Genomic DNA, 17559 nt, shown 5'->3' with positions numbered 1-17559 from the left:
GCAAAATAAAGGAAGAAATGAAGGTTATACAAAGGGAAATAAAGAAAAATATACAGGGAACCAACAGTGAAGGGAAGGAAACCAGGACTCTAATCAACGATTTGGAGCAGAACAAAGAAATAAACATTCAATCAGACCAGAATGAAGAAACAAGAATTCAAAAAAATGAGGAGAAACTTAGGAACCTCTGGGACAACCTTAAAGATTCCAACATCTGAATCATAGGGGTGCCAGAAGGAGAAGAGGAAGAGCAAGAAATTGAAAACTTATTCGAAAACATAATGAAGGAAAACTTCCCCACATTGGTGAAGGAAAGAGACACACAATTCCAGGAAGCTCAGAGAATCAAAGAACTTGGACCCAAGGAGGACACCACCAAGGCACATCATAATTACATTACCCAAGATTAAAGAGAAGAAGAGAATCTTGAAAGCAGCAAGAGGAAAGGAGTTACCTACAAAGCAGTTCCTATAAGACTATCAGCTGATTTCTCAAAAGAAACCTCACAGGCAAGAAGGGGCTAGAAAGAAGTATTCCAAGTCATGAAAGGCAAGGAACTATGTCCAAGATTACTCCATTCAGCAAAGCTATCATTTAGAATGGAAGGGCAGATAAAGTGCTTCTCAGACAAGGTCAAGTTAAAGGAGTTCATCATTACCAACCTCTTATTACATGAAATGTTAAAGGGACTTATCTTAGAAATAGAAGATGAAAAACTCTGAATAGTAAAATGACAACAAACTCACAGCTATCAACAACTGAAACTAAAAACCAAAAACTAACTAAGCAAACAACTAGAGGAGGAACAAAATCACAGAAATGGAGATCACATGGAGGGTTGTTAGTGGGGAGGGATGGGGAAGAATGGGGGAAAAGAAATAAGAAGCATAAATGGTAGGCACAAAATAGGCAGGGGGAGGTTAAGAATAGTGTAGGAAATGGAGAAGCCAAAGAACTTATATATATGACCCATGAACATGAACTAAGGGTGGTATTGCTGGTGGGAGGTGGGGTGCAGGGCAGAGGGGAATAAAGGGGAGAAAAAAATGGGACAACTGTAATAGCATAATCAATAAAATATACTAAAAAAAAAAGAAGGAAAGAAACTGAACCCAAGAACACCTCTCTGTAAGACCCCAGTGTTAGTTTTCCATCAGACCCAACCTCAGGGTAACTACTAACCTCTCTTTCCTCTTTGTCCAGCCTGAGAGGAAACTCCATTTTGGATCTTACCAGATTTCAGAGGGACCATCCCCTGGCTTCAACTGCAGTAACTGCAAATCCGCATTGGCCAGGATGAGTGAATGACCATCAGGGGCCCGGCCCACACCTGTCAGGAACCCCAAGTCCTCCTGCAGAATTCGGTTCAGGTGAAGACTGTACCTCAAAAAAAAGCACATGGGTAGAGAAAGATCCTACTTTAGTCCACCTCTCTCAGGCCCCTCAGTCCCCCATAAATTCCTCAGGAGTGAAGTAAAAAACAAAATGTATTATCTTACCCACAAATTCTTTCTTCTTCTGATTTTCTTATATCAGTATTCATCATCATCATCCCCTTACTTCCTCAGAATAGGAATCTCTAACATTCTTGTCTTTTCCTTCCCTCCTGACCTCCAACTGATTAAAAAACACTGTGGATCCTATTTGCAACACACACCTAAATCTGTATCTCTCCTTCTCATCCCTACTGTCCAGATTAGGGTCCACATTATATCTTCCCTGACTATAGCAACAGCTATAAAAGTGGTCTCCCTACCTTTAGTATCTCTCTACTACTACCCATCCTCCTACTGCCAGCCAAGTTCTTTTTCTAAAATTCTGATCAATATTCTACTCAAAATTATGAGCACTGTACCCTCTACAGGCCAGCACCTGTTTATCTTTTCAATCTAATTCCCTGCCCCCACCTCCCACTAAGAATCCAAAGACATGGCTATATGTACTCAGAATACACCACACACTCTCATGCCTTTGTGCCTTTTGTTAATGCTGCTTCCTCTTCCTACAACTCCATTCCCTTCTGTTACTGGTCCAGAAAACTCCTACTCATCCTTTAAGCCCAACCTCAAATAGCAACTCTTTGGAAAACTAAATTTCTCCCTTGCTGGTGTGGCTCAATGAATTGAGTGCCAGCCTGCAAACCAAAGGGCCACTGGTATGATTCCCAGTCAGGGCACATGCCTGGGTTGCCGGGCCAGGTCCCTGGTAGTGGGGTTTGTGGAAGGCAACCACACATTGATGTTTCTCTCCCTCTCTTTCTCCCTCCTTTCCCCTCTGTCTAAAAATAAATAAATAAAATCTTAAAAAAAAAGAAAGAAAATTAAATTTCTCAAATTCTGCAGCCCCAGGAATTTTATTTTTATATATACATATATACACATATATACATATATATATTTATTGCAGCATTGATCACTCTGAATATTGTTGACAGTTTACTTATATGCACCCTCCTCTACTGTGAGCTTTCTTAATTAACAAATTAAGTTCACCCTGTCTAGCCCAGAGTTTAGCATAAAGTGGGCACTTAATAATTATTATTTAAGTTGAGACAAGGAGCAGAAAACAGTTTCCCAGGGACTTTTTTCTGCCTAATAACTAACATGGTATTGACCTAGTTCAGAAGTATAGGTGCAGTGATTTTAGTAAAATAAATCCTGGGTGTACGGAGACTACCATTCCTATCACATATTTAACCCAGTTGCTTCATTTTACCTGCAATTTCTGGGTATTGAACCCTTCTGCAGTTCCACTTGCCACTCGCTGACCTTTTCATTAGCACTGACAACAACCAAGGTGTTCACCGAGGACCAGATTAGAGCACTGATGCGGCCTGGAGCCTGGTATATACAACAAGTTCATTTCAATATTTCTGAGAAACCAGGATTAAGCCACTTTCCTCTCCCAGGCATCTATGCAACCTCCAACCCAGGTATGTACCATTAAATACATAATTGGGGCAGAATTTGCAGGATCTGAGGTTGCCCCAGCTCACCTGTACTGTGGCCACTGCCTTAGCTTCCTGCCATAAGGTCAGTTCCCCAGCTTGATTTCCAGACACTGCCACAGAACCGTCTGGAGCCCAGGCCACAGCAGTGATGGCTGCAGGACTCCTGGGTGTATTTGTCTCATCTGGAGAAAAGAGAAGTGATATTCATTAGGAGCTGGACCACTGCTGGGATGCAAGAGGGGATACCAGGCTACCCCTGACCTTCTTGGTCCCAGTTACACAACCTTCCTTCATACTTTACCTCCCTCCATATCTCACTCACCTGCTTCCTTAGGTACCTGCCAGAGCCGTATGGAGTCATCCTCTGAGATGGTCAGTAAGAGGCCTGAGGCCTCTGAAACAGCAGCCGCATTGATTGGGCCACTGTGTCCCAGGAGAGTATGTGTTTGAAACACCTAGGAAGAAAGAATGGAGAAGGGACCACAGGGGGTTGAAACACAGGTTATCCCGCTATACCTTTTCTACCTCTGCCACCCCAGTCCTTTCAGGAAACTCACCAAGAGTGGATGCCACAACCGTGTGGCCCCATCCAGTCCAACAGTCAGCACCAGAAGCTCTGACCCAGGCTGGCCCGCTGATAAGACACAGAGAATAAGTGAGAAGAGGGGGAGAAGCAGGAGCAAAGGAAAGGGGCAACGGGGAAGGGAGGTAGCTGACTATTATCACCTGCACGGGGCTCCAGGGCAGCTGCACAGTGGCTGATGGCTCCTGAGTGAGCAGGGATGCTGGTCAGCTCCACACCCTGATGGTCCCACACTTTCAAGGTTCCATCCCGGCCCACAGACACCACGTGTTCCTCCTGCCCCAGAGCAGAGTCACACTAAGCAAGACATGGGAATTATGACTTCTACCACAAAGGTGTGGGCTGAGCATTAGGGGCTTAAATGATGTTAAAGATTGAGGAGAACTAAAGACATAGAGCCAGGGGGCTCAGGGCTACAATTCTCCCACTAGGTCACAAATCTAAGATGCTGTTTTCATGCTTGCCCTCCCCTCACACCAACCATCAGACTCAACACCCTAACCTTCCTCTAATCCAGGCCCGAGCACCTTAATCTCGATGCTTCTTTGCCTTTGGGATTCGATACCCAATGCATCCAGTCTCCCAGAGCACCCTTTCCTGAGACCCCCAGTGAGCTCTGTATTGCCTTCTCACCACAGCCACTATGGCGCTCACAGCACTCTGATGACCCAGGAACTGACCAAGCTGCTGTCCCAACACTGGGTCCCATAGCCCCACAGAGCCATCACTGGAGCAGGAGACCTGTGGAGTCAGAGGTCAGAGGAGTGGGATTATCAGCATCCCTCCAGCATTTCTGTCTGCTTATAATAGAAAGCAATACATCTTGTGACTAAGAACATGGGCTGTCAGGGGTTCAAATCCTAGCTCTACCATTCCTTTCCTTGTGACCTGGGGCAAGTTCATCTCTCTCAGCTTTAGGTTTCTCATCTATTCAACTGGGATAATGACAATGCACCTATCTGACATGGTTGCTGTGGGGCTGATGCCACTATAGATAAATGATCTAGCACAGCTGCCTGGAATACAATGAGCAATGAATAAATAGTAGCTATTGTCCTTGTTATTAATATAATATGAGTCAACAAACCCAGACAAAGGCTGAAATGTCTGCAATGTCAAGGGAAGATTTGGCTGCCTAGAAGGCAGGGAGAGGACAAACTTTGGCAAGTCTATTCAACTTCCTCTCACTCTTTCCTCATTTCTTTTAGAGAACAACATGGGGACTCTCCATTGGACAACTAGGTTTCATCAACCTCAAGTACATAATGTGAGATTCATTTTTTGCCTTCAAACAAAGAAATAACAGTAGTGCCCTTTACTGCAGGGATGGGGCATCCTAAGCCCTTGGGAGACAGTTTTGTGTTCTTGTCAAGAGCATGAGCTTTCTTATCAAAAAGTTTACTGGCTCAGCTTAATCACTTACATGGCCTTGGAAATGGTCTTTAATCTATCTGAGTTGAATGTCCTTGTAGGTGAAGCACAGTTAAGAGCAGTATCTACTTTACAGGGCATTTTAAAGATTAAATGACACAACATATGTAAAGAGACAATGCCTGGCACACAATAACTGCTAGCTCTTACCATTAGTGTTAGTTATTACCATTATAAATGGGTTAGAAAAGGATGGAAGGTCAGATGGAAGGTGCTGTCCTCCCCCAGGAATCCGCCTGAGCTTTGCATCACTCCTGCTCTCCACTCACCAGTAGGTTGTCTTTGGTCCAGGCACAACCCGTGACCCAGTCACGGTGACAGGCAGGGAAGGAGCAAATCAGAACAGGGGCTGTGGGTGTCCTCACATCCCAGCAGAGGAGACTCTGGATAGTTCCCAAAATATAGAGGAGTCAGGACCATGGGAGGGAGGCAGGAACACCAAGGTCATTACAGACAGAAAGTTTCAAGGAAAGAGGGAGTATCAAGGACGGGAGGGTGGGCAAATCAAGAAAAAGGCCCAGAAAAGCAAAAGGAATTGGGCTGTTGAGGAATCCAGGAACCAGAGGGGCTGGGTACCCAGAGAGAGCAGGGCCTGGGAGTTGCATCCTTCTGCAGCTTACCCGATCCCTGCCCCCAGTGGCCAGGCTGCCTCCATCAGTACTGAAGCTACAGCAGTTTACAGGGCCTGTATGTCCCTGGAGTTCAGTGCCACAGGGAAAATCTTCTGCCTTTTGTGGCAGTGTCAGCAACTGCCTTGGCCACAGCCGTACTGTGAAATCCTCTGCATTGAAAATGAGGAAAAAGCAAAATTCCCTGAGAGAGGAAGCAAGATAGGCCTTGAGGCCAAAGACAAAAGCAATCATGGAGGCTGAGGATTGAGGATATGTCTACAGGCACAGCTCCAGGGGAGGGTAGCAATGAGTCACAGGCTGTACAGGGGCTCTGGACAAGGGTCAGTCATCATTTGAGTCACAGGACAGGATGGCAGGCACTCCCAGCACTGGCTCTGCAGCTGTCCCTCTCCAACTCCCTACCGCACCTCCAGACCTTCCTCTGCCCAAGCTTCCTGCCTAGAGAGGACTGAGGCCACTCTGCATTTTCACTTCCACACTTCTCTCACATCTTGAGGGAAACCCATCCCTTAACACAGAAAAGTCTCCCACTGAGAAGAAACTCAAAGGACTATAAAAATTACAAAGAGGTCCCAGAATCAGGGCTAGGGAACAAGAAGAAACAGTCTAGACTGATTGCACAAGATAAATGCATTTAAAAGGACTTTGACAGTTGTAAAAAAAATTTTGAGTGTGTATTTTCAATGATTCACAGTCCTACCCATGGCCCAGCAGTACCTGAGGCAGAAGCCAAGAGTTCCTGGGAGGTAGCCAGTCCCAGCACAGGCTTCTGGTATCTGGACAGGAGCCAGAGGGACTGAAGGGAGCTTTCCTTGAGTGCCCAGCCCTGCAGGGACCCATCTTCAGCACCACTCACCAACACCTTAGGGCTTAGCCAGGCCAGTGCAGACACTGCCACATCTAGTGCTTGACACTGAGCCCCCTGGGAACCTAGAGAATGAGAGAAAACAAGAGAGAGACAGATACTTGGAAAGGGGGGCCCTCTTTCCAAAGGCTCAAACACCCCATCCTTTCTCCCTTTGTACCTGAAGATATTTTGTAGACCTTGATGCCATCAGCTCGGTAACCAACAGCCACATGATCACCATCTGGGCTGAGAGCCACGGAGAGGGCAGGAGAGAGAGAAAGGGAACCTAGGCACCCCCTGGGCCGACCCAGTGACCCGGACCACACCTGAACCTGAGGGACAATAAAAGGGCCTAAAGATATCCCACTTCTACCCAATTATAGCCACCCTGTTAAAGTCCTCCCTCCAGACACTCTTCTGAGAGATGTCTGTGTGCACACCCACACCCTTCTTCCTGAAGCTCACACCAGCCAAGCTATCTCCACAGTCCCCTCAACAAAGGCCCACCCCCACCCAAAAATTCCCTGTCTTTGCTACTCCCTCGCCATAACCCACCACCAGCCCCCCTGTAACCTGACCTTGCCATCCTCTCCGGCAGTCAGTAACTGGCACCCGGCATGCAGAAAAAGGGCAGAAGCCACAAAGCCATGATGGGCAGGGAAGGCAGCGAGCCGTGCCCCCTCCTGCCAAGCCCACAGCTCCACCATCCTGTCCAGCCGGCCCACAGCCACAACCCGCCCAGGAACATTGAAAGCCAAGGTACGGACAGCAGCTCCGGGAGCTCCCAGTTCCTACCCGGGGAAGTAGAAATGGAAATGTCAGGGCCTGCTCTCAACACATCCCACAGTGACACAGAACATGGATGTCCATCAGTCCCCATCTTCCACTGCTACCCTTCCATGAGCCTCCCCGGGGACCTCTTACCTTGGTGACTTCGAGTCCATCCACATGGAAGAAGTTGACACTGCCAGCCCAGCTACCTATGGCTATTACCTGCCCCTCTGGGTGAAATGCAACACAATTCATGGGCTTAGAAGAGGTGTGCTGGAAGGCCAGCTGCCCTCGGACTGTGTCCCACAGCTGGAAGAGAGAAGAAGAGGAATCAGGTGCTGAAGACAGGTGCCTGGGCTCTTTAGTCCCACGGCTCCAGGGACCATCTTATCCAGTCCCCCGCCCCCAGTAGGAAAGGTTTCCCCAGGCCTAGCAGTCAGCAGCCTATGCCACATTGACAGAACAACCTCCCAGGCCGACTCTGCGCTTGATGGCAACTATGACTTCCACAGTCATTACCTTCAGGCATCCCCCTAGGCACACAGTGGCCAGCAGCCGGTGGTCTGGGCTCAGGCAGCAGCCAGTGATTTGGTACTGGTGAGCCTTGGTCTGGAGCACCCTATCCCAGAGACACAGAGTTAGGCCCCAGGCCCTCTGGCCACAGGCTTCCCCGCATTCCCCTCTCCCTGGGCTTCCCACAAACAGGACAGGCCCTCACTCCAAGACATGAAAGGCCCCTTACCGACAACCATGCTGCAGGTCCCAGAGCTCGAGGAGCCCATCAAAGGCAGCAAGGAAGAGGGCAGTGTCCGAAAGGAATGAACAAGAAGAGACCCCATCACAGCCACTCACCAAAGATTTCTCCTCCTGTGACAGTAAGCGGGGTAGCATGCTCAAAACATTCCCTTGACCTCCCCGTGTCCAGCCACTCCTAGCCCCAACCCAATGGGAGGCCATGGCAAGAAGGGCTGGAATCCCTGGCTCTCTGCATCTCTACATAAGTCTCAAGGTATGGCTCTCTGGCCCCACATTAGGAACATCTGTTAAAAGTCCAAAGCTTTGGGTCCCTCTCCAGACCTAGGCCAAGCTCTGATCTAAGAAGGGGCTTGGGATCCCAGTGGGGCCATACCTTGTCCTCCACTGCAAATTCCATACATATCCCCCAATCACAAAAGACTTTGGGGGGTCTGAGTAGGGAATGAGGTTACATGTATGCATATATATGGGAGGCATGATATGGATAGAAAAATGAGAGACCCACCTTTCCAGCTTTTAAGTACTCTCTGCTGCAATCGTTCCCAGCAATTTACGGGAAACCTTCTCTCCCCATGTCTTTGCTCAGGCTCCTCCTCACTCAAACTAGAAGGCCCTTCTCTGTCCTACCTCCTATGGTCACTGTGCAACTCAGCTCAGATCTATGAGACACGGCTATGTTTTGGTTCCATTTTATCTGCTATGTCTCTTCTTACAACAAAACTAACCACTTGGCAGGCAAAGACAATGTCCTAAGCCCCAAGTTCCCTGCAATGCTTAAAAACAGTGCTTTGAATGAAAGGTATGTGGCAAACATTTGCTGTGTGATTGATTTTTGGCCAAGTCCTTTTGATCTGATGTGAGGGAAGTAAAGTGGCTGAATCAAACACAGTGACAGCAGGGGGGCTTGGCCTGTCTAGGGCCTCAGGACAGGCTGTGACACTTTTCTGAAGCTAAATTGCCCCACCTTGAGTGTCATACCTGCCAGGTTCTCAGGTCCAGCAGGTAAACTGTTCCATTGGCAGTGCCCACAGCAGCTCTTTGCCCACTGGGGGAGAAGGCCACAGCTGTGGGGGATGAGGAAACTGCCAGGGACAGGCTGGAGCTAGAGAAAGAGCAGGAAGAAAGGGAGGAAATGAGGAATGAGGGAAAGGAAGCAAACAAGAATTAATTTTGCATTTCTATGCCTGAGTCCCCCTCTCCACGATCTGATCTCTCCTTTATTCTCCAGTTTCAGAAAGGGCTGCAGCTTGCTCTTTGATGAGCTTACCACAGTCTGGAATTAAGGATTTTACCTTTGCTGGCCCCCCATGGTGTGGGGTTTATTTAGCCATCGTAGCATGCGCTGGAGGTGCCACCGCTGGGACAGCTGGGGTGCCTGGTGGCAAAGAGGTGAGTCTGGAGGTTGGTTGGCTGCCTGCTGGGGCAGGAGCATGGGGTACAGACCCAGAATGGGAGCCTGTTGCTTCAGGAAAGTATGAAATACAGCAATGTCAGCCTCAGGAAGCTTTTGTTCCTCTTCAGGGACTGAGGAAGCTAGGAAGAGATGCAGAGGGTCAATGGAAAGCCAGCCTGGACCCCCATGACCCTCAACACCAAATACAATTACATGTGTATCTGAAATGGTAAGTCTCCCAAGTGTGGCCCTCTGGGGCATCAGGAACATCTATTAAAAGTTCAAATCTCTGGTCCTCACTCCATCCCTTAGGTAACCAGAATCTATGGACCCAGAGCTCTTCAATTTGAACAAGTTTCCCAGGTAATTTTAAGCCCATGAAATAAAGTTTGAGAACCTCTCATCTAAGATGTTTAGGCAAAAGATCTCCTGGGACTCAATTGCTGATCTTCTTGGCATTTCCCACTAGGAATGGAAATTGGATTGTTCTTTCCACTACACCCCCCTCTGACCAGGCTCCCCACAGACACACCCAGGGACTCCATATCTCAAAGAAGATACCACAGAGTAGCTCATCTCACCATAGAGGGCATGGGCTTCCAGAAGCTGAGAGATCAGACCCAGTTCCAGGTGTGCAGCCACCACGTGGAGACTGGTGAGAAACTTTGCAAGAAGGCCATGGTTCCCGCTCTGGAGCTGAGAGGGCCAGAGTGGATTCATTAGGGATGTGAAGAGGCTAGTGAGGAGGGTCAATCTAGTCTTAGCCCCGCCTGTACAGCTGGGACCTAGATCTAAGAGCTGGGACAAAGGATCTGAAAGAGGAGGGCAAGAAAACCAAAAGCAGAAAAGTAAAGGGAGCTTGAGGGGGATAATGGCAATGGTGAGAGAGGTCATCTAGGGAGAGAGGGGTCTCTGAACAGTCAAAGTAGTTGCTTGGGAGAAGGTGCCTGTGGGATGTGAGGACTAACCAGGTGATAAGGCAGGTCTTCCAGAGCCTCAGGAGGGCAACTTCGGAAGGTGCCTGAGGCATCAGGGTCACAGGTCTTCCAGAGCTGAGCTGGAGGTATGGGTCAGAGGAACAAACATTGAGGCGATTTTAGCTCTGACACATTTCCAAAGATTACATCCTTCAGGCTGTAGCAAGCCATCTACCCACTCAGGTGGTAGGCGAGGAGGCCAGCAGATAGATAGGGAGCACCAGTGGGTGGTCCTGGCCTTCGGGCCCAGGGCCCACACTCAGTGCCCTGGGCTAATCTGGGCTGTAGTTACCTGCTATGAGGACGTGCGCTGTGCGCTCCAGCTCCAGCCTCTTCCCATATCGACATTTAACTGCTGTCCTTAGGGGTCCATCAGGGAGGCAGAGCCGGGCACCAGGCCGCTCCAGGGGGCCCTCCCCTAGCAAACTGTCCTCATGTGAGGGAGAAAAGGAAGGAGAACAGAGGGAGGAGGCCCATCAGTGAGCATCTTGACACAGCTGTGGGCTCCCATTCCCATCTTACACTGTGGTAAGTTGAGTGGGAGCCATCCAGGGTCTGGGGAATAGGTGTCAGTGGCTACACAGAGGGAAGGGTGAGGTGAAGAAAAGATCACATGAGGCTCTGGCTCAAAGATGGGAAGACACAGGAGGTCAGCTGGAGTCATCTGTACCTGCGCAGACTCTGGACGAGGTAGGCAAACGGGCCCATAGGGTAGGGGTACCCACTGTGACCAGCAGCCACTGCTTCTTCCCAGGTCTTGGTCCCTCTGGGAAGAAACTGCCATGCACTCAGCACTCCATGGAGCTGATCCACAGTAAGACCTGAAAATGCAAGCTCTCTGAGGCTCTTACCAAACCACACAGTATACCCCCATCCCCAGGACACCTAGTCCCTCCTTGCACTGCTCACAGAGTCCCCCAGTGAACCAAGGTCATCCAACCACTGAGCCCATAGCCTCCCAATTCTCCCCAAGCACTGACCACTGCGTGTGACCTCAAGGGTGGCCAAGGCTTGGGGAAGGACATCAGGGCCATGCTCTTGCTCCAAGGTGCCCAGGATGTGCTGCAGCAGCAAGGGGACAGTGGCAGGCAGAGTCCGGAGTCTCTCAGACACCTGAGAGAGGAGAGAGACAGGCTGCAGTCAGTGCAGGGAGAGGGAGAGGCAGCTTTGGTTGTAGGGAGGGGAGGGGGCAGCAGAAGAAACCATGGGAAAGGATGAAAAGAAAGGAGGGGAAGGGAGAACAGGTGGGAGAAGAGAAAAGCAGGGTTGGGAGTGACGTGAGGATGGGGAATAGGTGATCACAGATGTCAAAAGATAACGGTGGGAGAAGGCGAAAGATGGGAATGAAAGAAGCTAAATGGAGATGGGAGGTAGGATTAGGACTCAGAAGATGAGGAGTCGGGGTTTACATCCTCAACCAACCTGCTCATAGAGTGTGAAGAGCCGCAGGTGATCAGTGACCAAGCGCAGGTAGAGCGGCAGGGCTGACCCCCGCTTCACCAACAGCAGCTGCATCTGATGAGACTCAGAGGACTCAACATGGGTACCAGAGAGCCTGCCCACATCCAGCCCACAACCCCCTGCTTTCCAGTCCAGAACAAAGCCCATTGTAAGGCAGCTCCTCCTCTGAGAACCTCCAGCAGTGGTAAGATCCACGGCATCGCCTAGGGTACAGCCTCCCCTTCCCTATGCTGCTCTGCCCAGCTGGCCTCTTGTGGAATCCAATGTGGCTCAGTCCGCCCCATCCAATAACCACAGCTTCACTCCTCCCCTCACCCAGATGAGCCCTAGAGAGGCCATTAACCAGGGTAAAAGGCTGGGAAATCAGTTATCTTAACAACTTCCCCCTGGCACAGAGTTCCTGAGAAAACAAGAAGCAGCCAGTCTGTGTGGGGCAGCTGGCTGCCTCAGCACCCTGGTCCTCAGAGCTCCCAGACCCACCCCACACACCCACCAGCCCTGGCCTCAATCCAACCTGGTTGTTAAAAGGCGACTCTTCCAGGCGCTTCCCGTACAGAGCAAGCTCCTCTCTCACCAACCGGGCCCGAGCAGATGGTTCCAGAGGCCCCAGGGCCACCACATGGGCACCTTGGTTCTGCTCAAGGGTCTCCCCCAGGCTTGCATCACTAGACACACTCAGCACCAGGTGTACCCCCTGTGATATTTGGACAAAAGATTATGGAAGTAGAAGGAAAAGGAGAGCAAGGTTAGGGAGGCCCCTTTCCTCCATGCTGCATCCCACTCCCACCTCCTTCTCACACTCACCTGGGGAAGGGTCTTTGGGATCCAGTCTGAGATCAGCTGCCCATGCTGGCCCACCAACCTGTCAGCCCCATCGATGATCAGCACCAGGGTCTGGCCAGACTGCAGGGACTGGGCAGCCTTGGGCAGCAGCCTCTGCTGCAGCTCCCAGACCAATCCCCTGTATGTGGAGGGGAAGGACCAAGGTCAGCCAGAGACGGAGATGCAGGGATGGCATCATGCAGTGTCAGCAAGGGAGGGCTAATGGGGAAGATACATACCGGTAGGTATGGGGGAGGGCACGTGGCTCTTGCACTTGGCTATGTAGATAGACACAGAGGCGTCTAAGTAGGGCAAGGGCCAGACCCTGGTCAGGGCGGGCTCCTGAGAAGTGGAAGAAGACTAAAGGGGCCACCTTGGCCCCACTGGGAACCTGCAAAGCTGACACAAGGGATGCCTGTATGGGAAAGAAACAGAAAACAGGGTCACATTTTACATACACGAACTCCCTGGTCCCACATCCTCAGCCCTCCTTAGCCCACATAGCCCTCCATCCCTCTTGCCCAGGCCTCTGAGACTCTGTACCAGGAAAGCAGTCTTGCCCTGTCCCGACTGCCCAGTCACAAGGCTCAGACTCCCTTGGTGCAGCATCAGCTGCTGTACTGTGTCCTGAAGAAGGCGAGGCCGGGCGGGACTTGGTGGGTTCTGCAGCTGCTGAAACGTGGCCTGGACCAAGTCATCATCTGGGATGGACACTGGCTGCTCCAGCTGGGCTCCAGGCTGAGGGCACATGGGGCTGTGACTATATGTCCATCCTCCTCAGGAACCCAGCACTACAAGTTTCAGAGCTCCCACAAAGTTACTTCCCACCCAGGAGTATCCAGAACACCCTACCTCCACTCTACTCCCAGGCCAGCACTGCTCCCACTGACCTGTAGGTAAAGCTTCTGGATCATATTCCACACATCCTGCAGAACCAACTGCCCAAACTCCTCCAGCCCCCCAACATAGGGCCGGCCAGCTGCCACACCCCCCCACTTGCAGGAGTATCTAAGGGCAAAGCAAGCACAAGCAGAGTCAGTGCAGAGATCCCCTCACCACCTCTGTGCAGGGGCTCTCCTCTCCCCCAGCTCACCTGCGACAGGTAACCCCTTTCTGTTTGTTCAGGTAGCTCTTTAGTTCTGAGATCCGACGTACAGCCTCTTCAGACTCAGGAATAAAGTCAGGTTTCCAGGCATCTGGCACGGAGCTGACCACCCAAGAAACCCCAAGAATGCTGCTGGACTCAGGCTCCAGCCTCTCTCCACCCCCAGCCACCAGGCCTGGCTGTGGTTGCCTGAAACTCCTCCAGTGGAAACCTCCCGACTTCAAGGCTAATCTGGTGCTGCAACGGCAAGCCCTCTCAGCCCTGTTTCTCTCTTCTAGCTCCCCTTCCTCTACTCTTGACTATGGGAAGAAAAGACATGCCACTGAGCCTGTCTGGCCTTCTACGGAGATCAAGGCCTGGAGCCCAAAGAAGGTACCTGAGGAAGCTGGAATCCCGGAAGTAGATGAGCCCTTCAGCGGAGGGCTGTAGGCGAAGGCCCCGATTCAGGAACTGCATCACCTCCATCTCTGTCACAGAGCGACCCGAAGGGTACTGCTGGGCCTGAGGGAGAGGGCAGAGAACAGGTGGGGTCCATTCCACCTCACTCTAACCCCTCCCCTGAGACCTGCCAAGACCCCAGAGCTCCTTCCTCTCAGTAATGTTCCTCCTTCCCTCCAGACACCAGCCAATAAACTATAGCAAACAGCTAACATTCACTGAATGCCCATCATGTACTGAGCATTTTTTTACAGATTTCTAATTCTCAAAATAACCCAGCAATGTAGATGTCAGTGTTTCTCTTTGGTATATGGGGGAATTGAGGCCAGATTAGGATAAACTATTTCCCAGAAAGCCACACAAGGACTGAAGGGAGAACAGAACCTAGATCCATCTGATGGCAAAACCTAAACAGACCTGGCCTCTTAATTTCACATCCCTTGGTCACCAAGGGTACTGCTCAAAGGAGTTCCCTCATCTAGGACTTGGCCACTCACAGAACCTTCTGTCTGCATTTCACTTCAAGTCTCAAGGACCTGCTTATACATAATCCCAGGGGTCTTGACAAACCATGGCTTCTCCCCACTCCTGTCCCAACCTTTGCTTCCCCACCCAGACCTTGCTCCAGCCTTGTCTGCCTTACCCAGCGGAAGTGAGGATGGTCAGGGAGGTTGTAGGTGTGGGGAACGTAGCCATAGCGGGAGCCCAGAATCCCCACAAACAGCTGCGAGTTCTCCACCTCCCCGAGGCACACTTCCAGTTGCCTGCAGGCATGGTTATGGAGCATCACATCAGGGAACACAGGCACAAATGGAGAGCCAGGGCCCTGGCTCACAACTGAGCAGCACAAAGGCAGGCTGCTCTTGTTAGCATACTAGGAGCAATCTACTGCTCTCAGCTCTCAGGCAACCTTACAGCCCCAAGACTGCCCACCTTGGTGCCACCACTCCAGTCCTTCACCCAGCCCTTCTTCTCTGTGGTCCCCGCACCTGTTTCTACGGGTCTCCTCCTCAGTGATGCCCCAGCGCAGGTCAATGGCATGAAGGCTAATGCGGTGGGGGGCAGCTCGGGCCTGCAATGCTGGTAGCACAGACCTCAGCAGCAGGTCCCGCTCCCCATGCATGTCCCGGAAAGTGGAGGAAATGAAAAGCCGGATGCTGCGCCACCTGCGGGGCAAGCAGAGTGTTGGGCTCAATCTAGGGATCAGCCCCACAGCCCAATTCCACAGACAAGGCCATGATCACCCTTCAGCACGAGCACGAGCCAGGTACAACAGCCAGCAGGAGGGTGTCCAGGAGGCCTCCAGAGAATAAGCTGTTTGTAACCCCAGCTGCAGAGCCCTAGACATTAAATCCCACTTGCCATTTCCCACGCACCCCTCCTTCGTCAGATAATAATTATGATGCACTTACTATCTGCCCAGGGAAGGCTCATGACAACACTGTCAGATGAACACAATCATTATCTCTGGTTTACTGATCAAGAAACTACAGCTTAAAAAATTAAGAAACTAGCAGCCCAAGATTCAAGGTAATGTTTGGCAAATCCAGGATAAAAAAGTCAGAGCCCATGCTCCTAGGCCCCCTGCTTGAGCCCTGGCTGTATGCTGCCCACCTCACATTCTGACTCCCTTTCCCCAACAGATAAAGGGGCATGCTCACAATCTGACAATTTCCTGTGTTAGAGAGTCCCCTGCCTGAGAAAGCAGAAGCATACTTCGGTGAATAGAGCAAGTAGCACCTGAACAGCCAGAATTTCAGTCCCCTGAGTTTCTTCAGGTTTTGAAGGCAGCCCCATCCAATACACAAAAGCACAGAAACATAGACTGACCCACGTTGGGAAATAGAAGACAAGGGGCTTGGAGTATTCTCTTCCAGTGGCCGGAGTGACAGGGCCCCTGTCTTTCCTGGGGAAGGTGGAATCTTGAATATTTTATCCATTTGGCCCACATGTTCTAGAAGACGGGAGGCCCCACGCTCTGCAATGAACCTGAAATAAATAGCGACCAAAAAAATGAAAGTAGAACACCACAGTCAGAGTCAGTAAAGTTGCCCTGGCCGGTGTAGCTCAGTGGATTGAGTGTGGGGCCTGCAAACCAAAAGGTCACCAGTTTGATTCCTGGTTGGGGCACATGCCTGGGTTGTGTGCCAGGTCCCCAGTGGGGGTATGCAAGAGGCAACCACACACTAATGTTTCTGTCCCTCTCTTTCTCCTTCCCTTGCCCTCTCTCTGAAATTAAATAAATAAAATCTTTTAATAAAAAAATTTAAGTCTTCTAAGGGGACAAGAGACAAGGATATGGATAGGTTAGGTCCCCCAGCACTCCTTAAAAAGAGGATCATAGGCAGTGATTGTAGACTTAAAACAAATGATGGTGTAGAACCCCAGGAATGAATGAAAATAAAAAAACCCAGTTCTAGTCCCTTCTGTTATGCATGGTTATTATAGGCTTTCTACTGGGCCAGGGGAAACTGGGCTGGGCAAAAGTATAAAGATGAAGCCATCCTAGTCAGAGCTGGATCAGTTCTGTACCAGCCTTGAATGCTCCCTGAAGAAGGAAGAACTGCATGAAGCTTACTAATAGGAATTTGGGCAATAGGTGGCATCCAAAGAAAAGGCAGGGAGGAAAACATGTAAATGAGGCTATGCATGGCTAAGCATGGACAAAAAAAACTACAAAGATTTCTGTAAATTTGGCATAAATAACTAACTGTAGCATGTGATTTCTTCTGGATCAAGAATGGAACAAAATACTTCCAGCCAAGATGGAGGTACATATAGATACACTTTGCCTCTTCACACAACCAAAACAAGGACAACAACAAATTTAAAAACAGAAAATAACCAGAACTGCTACAAAATCAAACAGTATAGAAGTCCAACAACCAAGGAGTTAAAGAAGAAACATTCATCCACACTGGTAGGAGGGGCAGACATGGGCAGCCAGGGCCAAAAGGACATACATCAAGGCAGCAGCTGGAGGACCCAGTGGTCCCACATTTGCACGAAGGTAAACTGGAAGGAACAACTGGGTAGCGAGACAAACTGTGCAACCCAGGGTTCTAGCATGGGCAGAAATAAAGCTTTAAAACCTCTGGCTGTAAAAACCTGTAGAGATTGCAGTGGCAGAAGAAACTCCCACCCTCACAGGAGAGTTCTTTGAAGAGACCCATAGGATCCTAGAATGGACACAAACCCACCCACCTGGGAATTAGCACCAGAAGAGCCCAATTTGCTTATGGGTGGGGGGGAAGTGACCAAAAGCCAGCCAAGAACTGAGCAAGCGTCATTGTTTGCTCTCAGACAACCTCCCCCACAAACAGCAACGATGTGGGTTGCTCCACCCTGGAGAATACCTAAGGCTCCGCCCCTTACAACATAACAGGCCCACTG

The 17559-nt window shown here is 50.2% G+C and overlaps 1 protein-coding gene across 5 annotated transcripts in view; it reads right to left on the bottom strand.

Moving 5' to 3' along the window:
• Positions 1–17559, bottom strand: part of TEP1 (telomerase associated protein 1) — a 38496-nt gene that overhangs the window by 2609 nt on the left and 18328 nt on the right. For 4 of the 5 annotated variants that reach the window (XM_045822571.1, XM_045822575.1, XM_045822572.1 and 1 more), the window contains 33 exons: positions 15997–16155; positions 15156–15332; positions 14810–14930; positions 14105–14229; positions 13717–13830; positions 13514–13631; positions 13167–13361; positions 12863–13038; positions 12606–12762; positions 12316–12495; positions 11763–11855; positions 11321–11453; positions 11011–11161; positions 10633–10766; positions 10332–10420; positions 9945–10059; positions 9263–9503; positions 8949–9072; positions 7957–8081; positions 7734–7833; positions 7368–7523; positions 7022–7234; positions 6622–6775; positions 6314–6526; positions 5585–5745; positions 5234–5347; positions 4167–4274; positions 3677–3809; positions 3508–3584; positions 3273–3405; positions 2996–3132; positions 2716–2840; positions 1234–1383 (listed from right to left, as the gene is read on the bottom strand). In XM_045822571.1, coding sequence (XP_045678527.1) covers positions 1234–1383; positions 2716–2840; positions 2996–3132; positions 3273–3405; positions 3508–3584; positions 3677–3809; positions 4167–4274; positions 5234–5347; positions 5585–5745; positions 6314–6526; positions 6622–6775; positions 7022–7234; positions 7368–7523; positions 7734–7833; positions 7957–8081; positions 8949–9072; positions 9263–9503; positions 9945–10059; positions 10332–10420; positions 10633–10766; positions 11011–11161; positions 11321–11453; positions 11763–11855; positions 12316–12495; positions 12606–12762; positions 12863–13038; positions 13167–13361; positions 13514–13631; positions 13717–13830; positions 14105–14229; positions 14810–14930; positions 15156–15332; positions 15997–16155 — 4701 coding nt within the window. The remainder of the gene's footprint in view (positions 1–1233; positions 1384–2715; positions 2841–2995; positions 3133–3272; positions 3406–3507; positions 3585–3676; positions 3810–4166; positions 4275–5233; positions 5348–5584; positions 5746–6313; positions 6527–6621; positions 6776–7021; positions 7235–7367; positions 7524–7733; positions 7834–7956; positions 8082–8948; positions 9073–9262; positions 9504–9944; positions 10060–10331; positions 10421–10632; positions 10767–11010; positions 11162–11320; positions 11454–11762; positions 11856–12315; positions 12496–12605; positions 12763–12862; positions 13039–13166; positions 13362–13513; positions 13632–13716; positions 13831–14104; positions 14230–14809; positions 14931–15155; positions 15333–15996; positions 16156–17559) is intronic. The other variant, XM_045822574.1, reaches the window with a different exon arrangement.

This window comes from Phyllostomus hastatus, unplaced genomic scaffold (genome assembly GCF_019186645.2).
Source record: "Phyllostomus hastatus isolate PE091 unplaced genomic scaffold, TTU_PhHast_1.1 phas_scaffold_501, whole genome shotgun sequence".
In the NCBI taxonomy this organism is placed as follows: Eukaryota; Metazoa; Chordata; class Mammalia; order Chiroptera; family Phyllostomidae; genus Phyllostomus; species Phyllostomus hastatus.
This window is presented reverse-complemented; position numbering and strand designations above follow the sequence as displayed.